Here is a 17,973-nt window from a genome sequence, read left to right on the forward strand (position 1 = left end):
TCATTCTTCTTCTTCTTTTCATTCTTCTTCTTCTTCTTTTCTTTCTTCTTTTCATTCTTCTTCTTCTTCTTTTCATTCTTCTTCTTTTCATTCTTCTTCTTCTTCTTTTCATTCTTCTTTTCATTCTTCTTCTTCTTTTCATTCTTCTTCTTCTTCTTTTCATTCTTCTTTTCATTCTTCTTCTTCTTCTTTTCATTCTTCTTCTTCTTTTCATTCTTCTTCTTTTCATTCTTCTTCTTCTTCTTTTCATTCTTCTTCTTCTTCTTTTCATTCTTCTTTTCATTCTTCTTCTTCTTCTTCTTTTCATTCTTCTTCTTCTTCTTTTCATTCTTCTTTTCATTCTTCTTCTTCTTCTTTTCATTCTTCTTTTCATTCTTCTTCTTCTTCTTTTCATTCTTCTTCTTTTCATTCTTCTTCTTCTTCTTTTCATTCTTCTTCTTCTTCTTCTTCTTTTCATTCTTCTTTTCATTCTTCTTCTTCTTTTCATTCTTCTTCTTCTTCTTTTCTTTCTTCTTTTCATTCTTCTTCTTCTTCTTTTCATTCTTCTTCTTTTCATTCTTCTTCTTCTTCTTTTCATTCTTCTTTTCATTCTTCTTCTTCTTTTCATTCTTCTTCTTCTTCTTTTCATTCTTCTTTTCATTCTTCTTCTTCTTCTTTTCATTCTTCTTCTTTTCATTCTTCTTCTTCTTTTCATTCTTCTTTTCATTCTTCTTCTTTTCATTCTTCTTCTTCTTCTTTTCATTCTTCTTTTCATTCTTCTTCTTTTTATTCTTCTTCTTCTTCTTTTCATTCTTCTTTTCATTCTTCTTCTTCTTCTTTTCATTCTTCTTCTTCTTCTTTTCATTCTTCTTTTCATTCTTCTTCTTCTTCTTTTCATTCTTCTTCTTCTTCTTTTCATTCTTCTTTTCATTCTTCTTCTTTTCATTCTTCTTCTTCTTTTCATTCTTCTTCTTCTTCTTTTTATTCTTCTTTTCATTCTTCTTCTTTTCATTCTTCTTCTTCTTCTTTTCATTCTTCTTTTCATTCTTCTTCTTCTTCTTTTCATTCTTCTTCTTCTTCTTTTCATTCTTCTTTTCATTCTTCTTCTTCTTCTTTTCATTCTTTTTCTTCTTCTTTTCATTCTTATTTTCATTCTTCTTCTTCTTCTTTTCTTCTTCTTCTTCTTCTTCTGGCAACTCCACCACGCAGCTCATTTTTGTTCCAGTATTACTGTATTTTGCTCCTTCACAATCCTGAAACTTTCTTTTGGCAGGTGTACAGACTCAGGTACTCAGTGCAGGAATGGTGGGAATCCCTCACAATGGACACAGCAGGTGTACATACAGACCCAGGAATTCAGCACAGGGATGGTGGGAACCCCTCATAATGGGCACAGCAGGTGTGCATACCCAGAACCTCAGCACAGGGATGGTGGGAACCCCTAGTAATGGGCGCAGCAGGTGTGCAGACCTGGGACCTCAGCACAGGGATGGTAGAAACCCCTCATAATGGGAACAGCAGGTGTACAGACCCAGGAATTTAGCACAGGGATGGTGGGAACTCCTCCTAATGGGCAGAGCAGGTGTACAGACCCAGGAACTCAGCACAGGGATGGTGGGAACTTCTCATAATGGGCACAGCAGGTGTGCAGACCTGGAACCTCAGCACAGGAATGGTGGGAACCCCTCATAATGGGCACAGCAGGTGTGCATACCCAGAACCTCAGCACAGGGATGGTGGGAACCCCTAGTAATGGGCGCAGCAGGTGTGCAGACCTGGGACCTCAGCACAGGGATGGTAGAAACCCCTCATAATGGGAACAGCAGGTGTACAGACCAAGGAATTTAGCACAGGGATGGTGGGAACTCCTCCTAATGGGCAGAGCAGGTGTACAGACCCAGGAACTCAGCACAGGGATGGTGTGAACTTCTCATAATGGGCGCAGCAGGTGTGCAGACCTGGAACCTTAGCACAGGGATGGTGGGAACCCCTCATAATGGGCACAGCAGGTGTGCATACCCAGAACCTCAGCACAGGGATGGTGGGAACCCCTAGTAATGGGCGCAGCAGGTGTGCAGACCTGGGACCTCAGCACAGGGATGGTAGAAACCCCTCATAATGGGAACAGCAGGTGTACAGACCCAGGAATTTAGCACAGGGATGGTGGGAACTCCTCCTAATGGGCAGAGCAGGTGTACAGACCCAGGAACTCAGCACAGGGATGGTGGGAACTTCTCATAATGGGCGCAGCAGGTGTGCAGACCTGGAACCTCAGCACAGGGATGGTGGGAACCCCTCATAATGGGCACAGCAGGTGTGCATACCCAGAACCTCAGCACAGGGATGGTGGGAACCCCTCATAATGGGCACAGCAGGTGTTAGGGGGTTTAACTCTCCAGCATCCATTAGAGACTGATATAGTAATATAGTTCATTCTTCTTTTCATTCTTCTTTTCTTTCTTCTTCTTCTTCTTTTCATTCTTCTTCTTCTTTTCATTCTTCTTTTCATTCTTCTTCTTCTTTTCATTCCTCTTCTTCTTCTTTTCATTCTTCTTTTCATTCTTCTTCTTCTTTTCATTCTTCTTCTTCTTCTTTTCATTCTTCTCATTCTTCTTCTCATTCTTCTTTTCATTCTTCTTCTCATTCTTCTTTTCATTCTTCTTCTTCTTTTCATTCTTCTTTTCATTCTTCTCATTCTTCTTTTCATTCTTCTTTTCATTCTTCTTCTTCTTCTTTTCATTCTTCTTCTTCTTTTCATTCTTCTCATTCTTCTTTTCATTCTTCTTTTCATTCTTCTTCTTCTTCTTTTCATTCTTCTTCTTCTTTTCATTCTTCTTTTCATTCTTCTCATTCTTCTTTTCATTCTTCTTCTTCTTCTTTTCATTCTTCTCCTTCTTTTCATTCTTCTTCTTCTTTTCATTCTTCCTCTTCTTTTCATTCTTCTTTTCATTCTTCTTCTTCTTCTTTTCATTCTTCTTCTTCTTCTTTTCATTCTTCTTCTTCTTCTTCGTCGTGCCCCGTGACTGCCCAAATGAGTGAACTGTGCAGTGATTCTAAGATCGACGGCACTCATCTGCATGTCATACTGACTGACAGTATTATTTCTCTTCCCCAGCAGACTCCAAGGGCATTTAAATTAAAGGTACAGTGTTCTGCACTAATATAAAGGCTCTCTGAAGCCTAGAAACCCTTTTAATAAGTTAAATTCGCGGCGAATAAATTTGCATCGAATCAAATTTATTCCGTAAATTCGGCGAATCAGCCGAATCGAATTTTTGAATAATTCGCTCATCTCTAGTTGTGACAATATACAGTAGCTCCAACAGTATTTTCAGAAGTATCTACTTCAAGGACAAAGGCTAAGGCAGGATCAGGGTGCTTCAGGATAGGAGCAGAGGTGAACAAGGTTTTTAATTGTTCAAAGGCTGCTTGAGCCTCAGGAGTCCACTTGAAAGTAACATGTTGCCTGGTTAACTGTGTTACTGGTGCAATGATACCTGAAAAGTTCTTAATGAATTTTCTGTAAAAATTGGCAAATCCCACAAAACGTTGTACTGCTTTCCTGTCTCTTGGAACGGGCCATTCTAATAAGGAGGTCACCTTCTGGGGATCCATAGCAATGCCATTGGGGGTGATCACAAGTCCGAGGAACTGAATAGCCTGTTTCTCGAACTCACACTTTTCAGCTTTGGCATAGAGGTGATGTTGGCGTAATCTACCCAGAATCTTCTTTACATGATCCCGGTGTCGTTCAATTGAGCTGGAAAAGACTAGAATGTCATCCAAGTAAATGATAATAAATAAATCAAGATAGTCCCAAAATATATCATTCACAAAGTGTTGGAATGTTGCTGGGACATTACAGAGGCCAAATGGCATCACCAGGTATTTGAAATGCCCAAAGCGCGTTCGAAAGGCCGTCTTCCATTCATCCCCTTCACGAATTCTGACTAAATTGTAAGCGCCTCTCAGATCCAAAATACACATGGCCCTCATAACCTTTGGAACAATTTGGGAATCAGGGGAAGAGGATAGCGGTTATTGACTGTTATTTTATTCAGATTATGGTAGTCTACACTTGGTCTAAGGGTATGATCCTTCTTCTCGACAAAGACAATGCCAGCTCCCGCTGGTGATGTAGAGGGCCGAATAAACCCTTTTTCCAAGCTTTCATCTATATAACTCCGGAGGACCTCTAATTCCAATTCGGAGAGGGGGTAAATTCGCCCAAAGGGAATTTCAGCACCAGGCAGAAGTTCAATAGGACAATCATAAGGGCGGTGCGGAGAAAGAGTATTGGCACTCTTTTTGTTGAATACATCCAGGTAATCATGGTAAGCGACAGGACCAGGATGGATACGAAGAAGAGGAGTTACTGTGCATGGTTCCTTTGGAATGCAATGGTTCTGACAATATTCGGAAGGGAAAAGGATCTCCCCAGAAAACCAATTGATGGATGGGTTGTGCGCTCTTAGCCAGGGCATGCCGAGGATGACCAGAAATATTGGGGAAGTTATAACATCCAGACATAGAAATTCCGGATGTCTGGAGGAGGAGTGGCAAAAATTGGCATAGTCTCTTGTGTCACCGGACCAGAACTGATACCAGAGCCATCAGCCAGATGGACCAAAAGTCTTTGTGTCTTAGTATGGAAGGAGATCTTATTTTGGTTAGCGAAGGTTGAATCCATGAAGCAGCTACAGGCACCAGAGTCTATAATTGCTAGAACAGTAATAGTTTTTTTAACAAGTTGTAAGTGAAGGTGGAAGGAGAGGTGCGTTTGACTTGTCCCTTGGGGGTGCATCATATGGAACCAGCTAGGAGAAGACTTATGAGGTCTCACTGGGCACGTCAGTACATAGTGACCTGCATCACCACAGTAGAGACAGAGGTTGGAGTTTTGTCGTCGAAGACGTTCAGCAGAGGATAACGGTGGTCTCCAAAAGCTCCTTCTAGGAGAATTATGATGCCTTTTTTTTACTGGGGAGTATGTCTGATGTGACAGCAGTGGTTGAGGGAACAGGAGTCTCTGAGCATATCAAGACACCCCTGTTAGTTTTTTCATCCCACCTTTCCCGGATTCGTCGGTCAATGTGAATGGCAAGGTTTATCAGGTCCTCTAGCCTGGTTGGTACCCCAACTCGGGCAAGCTCATCTTTCAGGGTGTTAGAGAGACCAAGGCGAAACTGATAGCGGAGAGCAGACTCATTCCATTGAGTGTCAGAACTCCATATACAGAACTTGGTGACATATTCCTCTATAGGCCATGGACTCTGCTGTAGCTTGCTAAGCATAGATTCTGCAGTCTGACGATGGAAGGGATCAGCGTAAAGTTGTGACATCGCTGAGAAAAAAGAGTCCATTGAAGTCAGAGCTGGATCATGTTGCTCATGAAGGCGGTGTGCCCAAGATTGGGGTTAATTCTGAAGGAGTTAAATAATGAATCCCACTTTGGTGCTTTCTGATTCAATGGTTCTTGGGAGCAGAGAAAAATATAGCTCACAGGAGTTACGAAAGGTTCGGAACTTCCTGTGGTCTCCCGTGAAAAACTCAGGTATTGGCACCCAGGGTTCCGGTAGAGGAGAAGTTCCATGAATCATACTGAGCTCTGTCTGAGTAGTTATATCTGAGACCCATGGCTGTGGAGACATTAGACTTGGTGGTAGTTCGTTCTCCAGATACTCAAGCTTTCTTTGCAAACTCTGCACCAAGTAAGATAAAGCAGAGATTGATTGACAGATGTCCCCCGTTGCAGAGGCCTCCCTTTCAGACTCCATCATTGGCTGACTGGTATTGTCATGTACCTGATAGGAGACTGAAATGACGAGGTCGGCCTCACTTGTGTCACTAGCCCTGACCCCACTGGAGGTGGAACAGAGGGTGTCTAGGGACCAGGGGGACAAGAGCGCCAGTAGATGTTGTTTGCAGATCTTGCGGTTGGTGACCTTGGAAGACTGATGAACCTCTGATTCAGGCACAGTAGTAATATGCAGAGCTGGTATGGTAGATCGCCAGGTGTGCACCAGAGCAAGGCAGGAAACTGGGATGGGAGACAGGAGACAATCTTTCTTGGTCTGCCTGTACTTGGCTTGGTATCAAGAGATCCCCAAACTTTCCACTTCTTAATAGGTGATTTAACAGTACTGATTGGCATATTCAAGGCTTTGGACATCTTTTTATGTCCTTTTCCATCTTTATAAAGTTCCATTACCTTGCTACGCAGGACTTTTGGCAGTTCTTTTCTGATCCCCATAGCTCAGTATCTAGCCTAGTCAGTGCTTGCATGTAAGAGCTAACAAACTCACTGACTATTTATACACTGACACTAATTGCAATTTAAAAAGCCACAGATGTGGGACATTAACCTCTAATTGGCATTTTAACCCGTGTGTGTCACCTTGTGTGTCTGTACCAAGGCCAAACATTCCAGGGTATGTAAACTTTTGATCCGGGCCATTTGGGTGATTTCTGTTATCATTATGATTTAAAAAGGAGCCAAACAACTATTTGATAATAAAGGGCTTCATATGATCATCATCCTTCAATAAAAGAGCATTTTTTGGCATGATCAGTCATATTTTCAATATCAATGCCAAAATTTCACAATTTCTGCCAGGGTATGCAAACTTTTGAGCACAACTGTATATACACACTGTATATATTAGCAGTAGAGTTTCTGAGATAAACACTTTTTTTTTCTCATAGCCATAGGTAAAAGAAAACATCCTGGATTTGCATTGCAGGCGTGGCTTTGTTTAACTACCATAACAAAGACACAATCTGAGAAGTAAATAGCAGTTTTAAAAACAGTTGTGAAATTCTGTTTATTTAAGAAGAATTTTAAGGTTATAGCTTTAGGGCATTACAAAACCGTGCCTTATTACAGTGCTGCCATCCAGGCAGATGAATATTCAATATTGTGCAGACACCTGATGATTATGGCATTTTATGACCCAGCTAATATGACAGCTGTATTTCTCTTGGGAAATCATAGGCCATTGTCTGCAATGATATTGTTTGTTAGTTATATGTTTAGTGACCCATTCATTAGTCAACAATCTGATGTTTGTTGTTGGCTTTAACAAGTTAGGTTATCAGCATATCCATCAGTTTCCGTAATGCACTCTACAGAACTGCTCTAAGCCCTGTTATCAAGGGACATGTTGTACCCTCGGAGCCTGCTAGCACAAATATTATGCTATTATGACTGTTCATATGGTGCAATGGAGACAGATATTCCCAATAGTTAACTCTACTATAGTTATTCATTTAACCAGGTATTTAGTATTTCAGCTACACACGTGTCCTACTGTTGGCTCTTTGTACAGATGTCTTCATTTTAAAGCAACCCTTGAAAATTTTCTTAGATCTTGGGGAATCCCTGACATAATTTTTTGATCTACAGCTCACAGAATGTTAGCGTGATCAGAGAGTTGTAGATATAAATCAAAGAATAAATATTAAATTGTGCCCATTTGCAGCTGTGTAAAACACTCCATTGGTGATCGGTGCAAACCTCACTCTGCATTGGTGTCCAAGGCAATGCTCTCTCTGCATTTGTGCTCAGTGCAAACCTCATTCTGTATTGGTGTTTAACCTCTTGGTGCCTGTGTCTCCTGGCCATTTAAGGGTTTCAGAAGCCAGGGCAGGGTTTTAGGATCATGTGACCGCCGTAATTTACCGTCATGGCGGTCACATGATCGGGAAAGGCCCCAATCGAAAGAGGAGATTGGGACCTTTCCGTGAGTACCGGACATGTGTGCTGGGAGCGCGCAGGGTGCATGCTCTCAGCGCATATGTTTTTCTTAATTGCACACAAATGTGAAGCTGCTCGGCGTCAAGGCCCAGACGCCGGGAGGCCACACATTTGCGTGTGGCCGGCGCCAAGAGATTAACCAGTTTGCTGCCAGGTCCGTACGCTGCACGAACCTGACAGCAGGGGGTTTTATACACAATCCAGTGGCTGCAGCCTCCGGTATTGTGTATAAAACTGACAGGCAGACTCCTACCTGTCAGGTGGAAGTGGTCAGGCGGCTCTGCTGCTGGTCGCTTCCACAGCCCCCGGTTTCCGGTCCCCCGTCCTACGCGGGCACACTCCTGCCATGTAACTGGGCTCCGCTGGGCCGTCTGTGAGCCCAGGGAGAGTCATGGTGGGTGCTAGCAGGTGGAGGGGAGAAAGTGGAGCAGATGAAAGTCTGCACCCCTCCCCTTCTTTGTGTGACCTGGAAGGCAATTTCCATGATGTCACTTCCAGGTCACGACTGTCACTTTCCTGGCTAGAATAGCCAGGAAAAGATGTATTGCAATGCGGTTTGCATTGCAATACATCTAATGGAGCCCAAAGGAGACAGGCAGGGACTTTTAGACCGTGCATGTCTCAATAAAGAGAACCTGTCACCAAAAAATCATCACATAGGAGACTTTGTGTCCCCTATGTGATGAAAAAAAAAAAAAGTTACATAAAATGTTTTAAATTTTTTTGCAAAAAAAATAAAGTTACACCCAAGCACATAACACCCCATTGAAAATAATTTTGAGGGTCCCCCCACCCCCACATATACACACTGATGAACATATACTTGCACCTCTGGGGCGCCTATGCGTAGAAATGACGATTGCGATACATGTCGGAGTGAGAGCAAAAATTCTAGCACCAGACCTCCTCTGTAACACTAAACTGATGACCTATAAGGGCTTTTGAAGTATTGTCTATAGCAAATATTGGGTACTGAAGTTTGTTGCCATTTCTTCGGCACATACACATTTAAAGCTTGGCATGTTGGGTATCTATTTACTCGGCTCAATTTCATTTTTTATATTTTATTAAAAATGTGGAAAATTTATTGTGTTTGTTTGCCCTAAAATTCACGTTAGTGCGATTCTTACTGAAATTTTGAGTTTCCTAGACCTTTTCAATAATATCGTGTGACATAAAAAATTGGAACTACCACTATTTTATTCTCTAAGGTGTCTGCTTTTTACAAAATATATAATGTTTTGGGGTTTTTGTGTAATCTTCAGGCCTAAAATGATTTTTAAACATGTGTACAAAAAATGTAAAAGCATATCTGGCAGCAAAAGGGTTAATACATGTGCATCTTATTTTTCCTTTAGAAAAATGTTGCATGTGTGCAGTTACCAAAAGCAAAGTTAAAGGCAATTTACCATAGACGTATCTCACAGACTCCAGTTTCCCTGTACTTTTCTTCAGTGTTGATAACAAGCAATAGAGGAAAGATGCATGGCATTATGTGTGTGGTTCTTACATAACCATTAAAACAATTATTTTCTACATGTTAGGCTAAGTTCAGATATGCGGCTGGAGGGTGGTAAAAAATGTGTGGTTGAGTTGTGTTTTTAGCACCCTCCTAAACTCCCCCCCCACTTAACCTGGAAGGGCAGCAGACAGGATTTTTGCATACTGAGTCCGTGATGCTTCCCAACATGCCACGAAAGGCAGGAGGCAAGCAACCTGTCAATCACTTCTGAAAAGCAATACGAATGTGGCTTACTCTCACGTGGCACACTCAATGCTGCTATGGGTTTAGACACATCTAAATCGAGCCTGAGTACATATTATGAATAGGTAACAGGCTGTGTACAACAATGTATTCTTATTCATACTATTTTGTATGCTGTACACCTGTTGAAGGGTCTTCTCCTCTTGCATAGTTTTTGGCTAGGTTCACACTTACGGTGTTGCGATTTGTGCATTTCTCCGGAATGTTTTGCATTTTTGAACACACGTTTTTGACATTTTTTAATACATTTTGCATTTTTGGGAAGTTTGTTGTTAGGGGGTGGTGTTTGTTGTCATGCAGGTGAAAAATGCAGCATAAACACATCAAAAATACATACAAAATGCAATACAGTACCTGCATTTTTGATGCAGTTCCATTGAATTCTATTGAACCAAAAACACAAACTGCTGCAGGTAAAAAAGTCCCTGACCCGTTCCAAAAATCACACTGGCTAAAAACGCACAGATGAGAACATGAACCATAGGAAATCATGTTAAATGGACTGTAGTGCTTTTCTGCAAGTTGGGAAACACAAGTTTGAAATTAGTGTTAGACAGTTTTAATCTACCCACTGCTTTCAGTTTATATTTTTTGAATATATAAATGTGTTTCACATCACTGATCTGTTTCTTCGTTACTCATTCCATCTTCCAGGATTTCCCTCATATGTTTTGGGATGGATTCTCCCATTCCTAGCACATGGTCAAGCTATCTAAGACATTGGATTCTGATATCCAATGCATACCTCCCAAATTTCTGAGATGGGAATGATGGGCATCTATTAGCAAAAGTATGTAGGCATAGGACACACCCCCTGCCACACCCCCTTAAAGGAGAACTAAAAATGATTGGTCAAACCCACAAGTGCTATTTATTACCATTACTATTCCTTTATATTGTCTTTTGAAATTTACAAATGCAGCAATGTAGAAATTGAATGAAAGGTTTAGCACTGTAAAACACTTTTGATAGATAATAGTGTACTTTATATAGAACTATATAGATCAGACCAAAATGAGAGACAAATGAGAAGGAAGGAGTGACAGAGGGACTTTGTTCCAAATGAGGGACAGACCCTCGAAATCAGGGGCAGTTGAGAGCTATGCCAATGTTTTAGTTATATGTTCATAGCTGCACTGACAAATAAAAAATTCAGTTAACAATCTACAGAAATGTCCCAAGCAGTTTTCTTTGTCTTATTTGGGTCCTTTACAGAGTGATAATTATCTATATTTCTAGCTAAGTGATTTTCTATACAGCACATAAGTACACTGTTACTGGCTTGTATTCTTTCAAAATCAAAACAGCTTTGTTCTCTAGGAATATTGTTGAATTGTTTAGTGAATGCTGCATAGTTTCTGTGAAACTCATTGTACAGTAATGACAAGCAGATGAAAGTTTCTGATTTGCTCTATAAAATACATTACTAGAAAGACACAAATGCTACTAGGCCACTCTATTTACTGAAATAGTAGTAGAGTAATTACTATACAGTTTACATGAATCATCTTCCTCTGCTGTGTTTTGTATGAAGTTTTACTGGTTTACTTTTGTGATGCAATTTAAATATAGATTAAGGTGATTGGCTTTTCAAAATGAAACCTGGAGACACACTACTGACCATAGCCATGTTTAATGGGGTTAGCACAGAGGTGGATCAGGATAGAACGTAGCACGTAACGGCTGTGGTTAAATTGTGCTAACATTGGGAGAGACTTATAGGGGTATTATTAGATAAAACCTGAGTATACTGTGGTCTGGGTAGAGAGTGCACAGGTCAGGAGTGTGTAACAGACAGAGTGCGGGAAGAGGTCAAAATGAGGTAAAACACAGAATGGCTCCCAAGCAAAAATTCTCCTCTTCCTCCCAATACAAATCCCCAAAACCCATAACAAATCATCCCATAACTCCCAGAATTGTACTTACCAGACAATGGCATTGCATTTAATCTGCTATTGAGTTCCTGGGCTTTGACGGCACAACCTTTTTCTTCTTTATGTCACTTATGCTGGTAATATATTGGTAAAATATATGGGTAATCATGACAATACATGAGAAACAAACATGCAATCATGACTGTATGTAGTCATACAACTGGGGCTGGGGGCCATGGGGACTGGGGGCCATGGTGGTGCACTGTAACCCCTGGGTGTCTCACCATGGACGGATCAGGTAAGAGACAGGTGACCCAATCAGATATGAGGAAGTAGGTGGATAGGGCAGGTATGAGGAGGTAGGTGGATGGGTCAGGTATGAAGGAGAAGATGGATAGGTTAGGTATGAATGAGAAGGTGGATAGGTTTGGCATGAGAAGGTAGGTGCTAAAGTCACAAGAGAAAGTCAGAGTAGGACTGGGGAATAATAGATCGGTATATCTCAACCTTTTTTCAGTCAAGACACCCTTTAAAATTCTGTACAATCTCAAGACACCCCATTCTAAAATGTGTGTTAATAGTGTTACATAGCGCAGAAACATCCACACATGTAGGACACCCAACATCAGAGGTGATCAGGGGCAGACTGACAACTCATGGGGCCCCCGGGCAACAGGGGATCATGGGGCCCCTGTGTCCTTGCCCAAACTCAAAAAAGCCTATAAAAAAGGTACCAAGGGTTTCTCATGGGGCCCCCTACTGACCCCGGGCCCTCGGGCAGTGCCCGGGTTTCCAAATGGTCAGTATGCCCCTGGAGGTGATTTATTCTTTCAAAGCCAACACACCCTCACACACTGGTACTGACTAGTGTTCCAGTGTTTCTCTTCTTTCTCAGTTTCTCTCCCTCCCAGTTTCCCAGTTTCTCTAATGTGATCCCAGTGCTGACCGACAGGGGCAAGAAAGGGGCAAACAAAGAGACAGAGCAGGTGTCCATTGTCCACCATATCATCATGACGTCATTGTTTGTTAGGACGTTGGTGGCTAGAAGGTTGTAATGGTGCAAATTGAAAAACTGACGTTTTTGTAACTTAAAGGCAGGCTCGAGCCACCCACTGACTTCGATACAATTTTTTGCTAAGGCACCCCTGAAGTAACCTGAAGGCACCCCAAGGTGCCTGAGCACCCTGGTTAATAAAGTCTGTAATAGATGGACACATGGAAGATTGGGGTACAAAAAGGGATAGAGAAGAGATTTAAGCTCCAAATGGAACAAAAAGTGTTACGGATTTCACTATCATGGCAGCACAAGCATGCACCCCTCTGCCCAACTCAATACCATGCCATCCTGTCCAGGCACTCTAAGCCTGCGCCTCAGCCCTCAATCTATTTCCTCCTCTCTCCCCAATTCTCTCTCCAGACATTGACATCAGCAGATTTACAAACATTCAGGTTGGGGATTCATTATTTTTTGTTTACAAACTCTTTTTATTAAGAAAATGAAAAAACATATCAATTGACAAAGTATATCACCATATACAAGTGTACAAAATGCACCAATGGTTATAAAAAACATAATAACTAGAAAAGAGATCAAAACGTCAAGAGAAAAATGAAGAAGCACAGAAAAACAAAACAAGGCCTATCAACATCAGCATGGCCAGCAAGCATATACATACATATCACATATAGATAATCAATCCAACAGGATATGTCAATGCTGTTTCCAGCCATTCTATTTAAGATCAAAAAGATGCATCCTGTCAAGCAGGGTATGTTCCATAAGCATTACCATATCAATTCTCTTGGCAAGACCCAATTTGGACTTTTACTGGGACCACAAAGTCAGTGCCTGAAATACCAAAGATTTATAGGAGGACAGCGAATGTGTACAAATGGCCAACCATAACAAACCCGGTAGATAAAGACGTAACGACATAGATTCGAACCGAACCCATAATACCCCTAAATTAACGGTTGATCATTGCGCAGTTTGAGAAAAATGAGCTGACAAAAAATAAAGCCAAAAGTTAGGGAGGCCGAGGCCCCATGTACTTTGCGATTTATACAGGACTAAAGAGGTAAAACGGGGTGTTTATTGTGCCGGATAAAATTCTTGACTAGTTGTTGGAATTTGTCAAGGAATAATTTCGGAACATTTATCGGAAGTGCTCTGAATAAATAAAGGAGCTTAGGCAAAATGATCATCTTGACTGCTGTGACTCAGAAATGATATGGGATATTTATGCTAAATTATGAGTAAGGTGTGAAGATGAGAGACACTTGGAGGATAATTGGCTGCAAATAGATCAGAATACCTAGGTGTAAGATGAATACCTAAATAAGGAATTCGATCTGTGGCCCACTGAAATGGGATGGGATTCATTCCTTAAAACAGAGACATATATAGGGCACTTTTTAACTGGTGACAGCCTCCTGAAACTAGGGCTGCCCCATCAGATACATCTGGTCAACCTATGCTTCTATTCACAGACACCTTGTGTATCTTTCTTGATAGTAATGTATATACTATTCAGATTTTGATTTCCTTGTTAGAGGCCTAGTTATTAAGGGTTGAAATGGTCAATTTGTACTTTTCTCTTCCATTTTCCAAATTGGCATCTTCTTTACTCACTAACTTAAAATCTCACTATTTCTTTGTTGCTCTTGTTGATTTTGTTACACCTTCTAAGTGAATTTGGAATATCACCAAAACAATTGGTAAGCTGGTATTAAAGTGTTTAAATACCTGTGATACAAGCCTTATACTGTTTTTGGATAACTTCTACTTCACTATTTTTTAAACTCTTCTGATATTTCCAATTTGGTATATTTTTCAATATTTTTATGGTTTTCCCGTTTGCTGCTTTGCAAATAGTTTAGAAAATGGTGAAAAAAATAGATCAAAACAGCAGACAAATAGTCCTTGAAAAACTGAATCTATTTTTAGGTTTTCATATATACATATTATATTTATCATTTTTAAAACAGTGATTGTTACATTCACCAAACACTTTATGTGAATCAGCCACAGTATTTTAAAACACATTCACCAGGAAGATACACCTACAGTAAATGTTTGGTGAATATCACATTCATCTATTTAAAAATAAAACATCACAAATCTAATTTCATGCTGGTTGTTTTACGAAATCTCCAAAGGCAACAAACAGAAACTCTTTGTATGTTCATTCTGTTTTGAAGAATGCCTGAATGCCTGCCTTTCTGATTTTTTTTATTCTTTTGTTGTGTCTATCCATATTTAATGTAAACATAGTGGTAATTTTGCATCAAAAAACCTTCTAAAATATTTGGCCACAAGTGCTGGCCAAACGAATTCATTTTTGATCTAGTTTACAGATAATAGTTTTTTCTTTGTATAGATATGGAATAATGAATCCCACCCATCATTTAGCATATTACCTCAGAAAAGACTGTTAAGTGCATCGGGTTGTATTATATGATAAATTGGTTTCTTGGTGTTGAAACAAATGTGTTGTAAAACATGACACAAAGCACTTAATAGTACTTTCTGTGGCAAAATCCTGAATGAGAGAGATTAATTTTTGCATCTAAAAAGAATCTGTCACTTTGCTCATTCATACTATGGGGTGTCACTCGACAGCTTTGAGTCTGCTGACATCCCATCTCAAATTGTGGAACCAGCAGAACAAGGTTACTTTATGACCTCCCACCTAATATTGAGCAGGTCCCCTTTTACAACCAAAACAGCCTTTTTTGTTTCCATAACAGCCCTGACCCATTGAGGAATGGATGCCACAAGCCCTCTGAAGGTATGCAGTGGTATCTGGCACCAAGCCTCCCTCAATAACAGATCCTTTAAGTCCTGTAAGTGGCGAGGTGGGACATCCACATCAGACTTGTTTTTCCAGCAAATTCCACAGATACTTAATTGGACTGAATTCTGCAGAATTTTGAAATTACACCTCAGACTCGTATTTGGGTTCCTCAAGCCATTCTTGAACCATTTTTGCAGTGTGGCAGGGCACATTATCCTGCTGAAAGAGGCCACTGCCATCAAGGAATACTGTTTCCATGAAGGGATGAACATAGTCAGCAACACTGTTTAGGTAGGTGGTACATGTCAAAATAACATCCACATGAATGGCAGGACCCACGGTTTCCCAGCAGAGCATTGTACAAAGCTTCCACCAGCTTACCCTCTCCCCATACTGCATCTTGGTGCCATCTCTTCCCCAAGGTAAGCAATGCACATGCACCTGGGTATTCATATGATATAAATAAAAACGTGATACATCAGACCAGGCCACCTTCTTCTGTTGCTTTGTGGTCTAGTTCTGATGCTCATATGCCCAATGTAGGCACTTTTGGTTGTGGACACGTCACCATGGACATCCCGACCGGTCTGCAGCTATGCACCCCATACACTACAAACTGCAAACCCCATTTTTTCTGCTTTCAACACATCAACTACCGGGATAACATGTTTATTTGCTGTATACTAAATCTAGTCGAATTCAGATGCCATTGTCACAAGAATGTTAATCATTTCACCTGTCAGTGGTCATATAATTATGGCTGATCAGTATATATGGCAAATTCAATCTTTAACTCAAATGATTGTCATGCTAAGGAAAATATTGAATTTGTTCAACCAATGATGAATGATTAATTTGCAGATGACTGCCCATGGCTGACAATATCAATTGCTTAAACCCTACATTGTGTTTTTTATTATTCCTATTATCAATGCTTGGATTAATCACCAGGCACACTTGGCGGACTCCCTTCCCACCGTGTGCTGCCCATTTGTATCTTGGATTAAACAAGCAGCTGCCATTTTTCAATTTTCAGCTTGGATTGTTCTCTTTGCTAGAATAAAATTAAATAGTATATAGCCAGACCTAAGCTGGGTGAACTCTAAATAATATAATCATAAACTACAAGCTAAATATCCAAGCTGTAATAGTCATAGCCTGTACATGTACCTAAAAACTTCATCTAACATGTCACACATCGCTACATTTACATAAATACCTCTAAAAATAAATTCTATATGACAAATTTAATTCTTAAAATGTCCAACAATTGTTTGCACAATATATTTAAATTATATCTATATTTATTTAATTCCTTTAGATACAGTTTATGTGTGCAATAATCTGTCATTATACCCCCAGCTTAAAAAACACGTTTGACAACAGAGTGCAAACAGCTGTGATGATGATAAGTGGTAATCCATGGAAACCAGGCAAATTAAAACCTAAACCCAACTTTCCTGATTCCAGTTATCTGTCTCACCAAAGAGGATACATACAACCTTTCATCCATGGCAATTTCACATTACTGTCTCTGGTTCAGCTGATATTTTTCTTTGTTCTCTTTTATACTGTGATCCTTCATCTCGAAATACAGCCTGAAGAATAGCTAGGAGTGTTAACTTTCCACCATGGGTGCCTCTGCGACCAACAAGGAAGTATACAAAAGGATTTATGGCACTGTTCATAGAGCAGAACAAAGAAAATAAATCCATCATGGGGAAAGGTGGCATAATATGGTGTTTGTACCATGCTAGTAGCAGGATTCGCATGGGCATTCCAAACACAAGGAAGAAAATGACTGTCACTGTGATGACCACATATAACTTCTTAGGTTGCCGTTGATGAGAACGTTTCCATACTTTAATAAGCAGAATCAAGCTTGATACTGTCATGGATGGAATAAAGACAATGAAGCTAAAACAACAGATAATAATAAAGACAACTTTACATTCCTTACCAGATCCATTTTTCAGGCCTGTGCGGTTGTATGTAACATTGTAACAAAAAGCTACCTCAAGTGCACTAAACAGACAAGAAGTGACCCATATGAAGGCACACACCACAGACGATAGATGCTTTGGTCTGTTGCAGTGATACCAGATAGGAAATAGGACGGACAGACATCTTTCAATGCTTATAGCTGTAAGAAGGCCTAAGCTGGTATTGTATCCAAAAATGCAAGCTTGGATGAGTGTATCAATCACATTGATAAAATTAATATCTTCATAGTGGTCTTCTAATCCTGGGGCCAGGGTAAAAACCATAGCAACAAAAGTCAATACAATGACAAATAGCAGAAAGGCAGCATCAGCCATGGCAAGGTTAAAGATATAGATTGTGGAAGTGTTCCTCTTTATCTTAAAAGAGAGGTACCACACAACTAAGCTGTTTCCGCATAAACCAATTATTGATATTATGATAGTTATGGGTGAGATTACCATATTGAAAACTGGTTTGAATAGCATGGTATGATTATTCCAGTACAGTGTCTCTGCCATGGAAGGTTGGTTGGTTATGTTCTCTGGACCCATGGGAATAAACAGTGAGGACATAGTATTATTACAATTATCGCTATGCAAAAGCGATAAGTTTAACAATCCTGAATGCATGGATCCAATATCTTGTACTCGAACTTGCACTTTAATTGTTTAGTTAAAGTAATACGTGATGTCCAGACAGTACTCTTCATCCAGATGCAGGAAGTTTTTATCCGTGGTGGTAAAACACATTCTTCTGCTTTCACTCTTAGCATTGTTTTCCATAGGCTGTGAAAGAAAAGTAACACCATAAGGAACCCAA

At 40.2% G+C, this 17,973-nt stretch overlaps 1 protein-coding gene across 1 annotated transcript; it reads right to left on the bottom strand.

Moving 5' to 3' along the window:
• Positions 1-16,514: 16,514 nt before the first annotated feature.
• Positions 16,515-17,726, bottom strand: LOC149447540 (proto-oncogene Mas-like). Its single transcript, XM_089652338.1, has one exon. The coding sequence runs from the start codon at positions 17,724-17,726 to the stop codon at positions 16,692-16,694; it is 1,035 nt and encodes a 344-aa protein (XP_089508464.1). The 3' UTR covers positions 16,515-16,691.
• Positions 17,727-17,973: the final 247 nt, after the last annotated feature.

Source organism: Staurois parvus, unplaced genomic scaffold (assembly GCF_062004578.1).
Source record: "Staurois parvus isolate SC_StPar_1 unplaced genomic scaffold, SC_StPar_1.0 ptg000682l, whole genome shotgun sequence".
Lineage (NCBI taxonomy): Eukaryota > Metazoa > Chordata > Amphibia > Anura > Ranidae > Staurois > Staurois parvus.

Coding starts and splice junctions, on each gene's coding strand:
- LOC149447540 (XM_089652338.1), bottom strand. CDS start 17,726: ATGTCCTCACTGTTTATTCCCATGGGTCCAGAGAACATAACCAACCAA.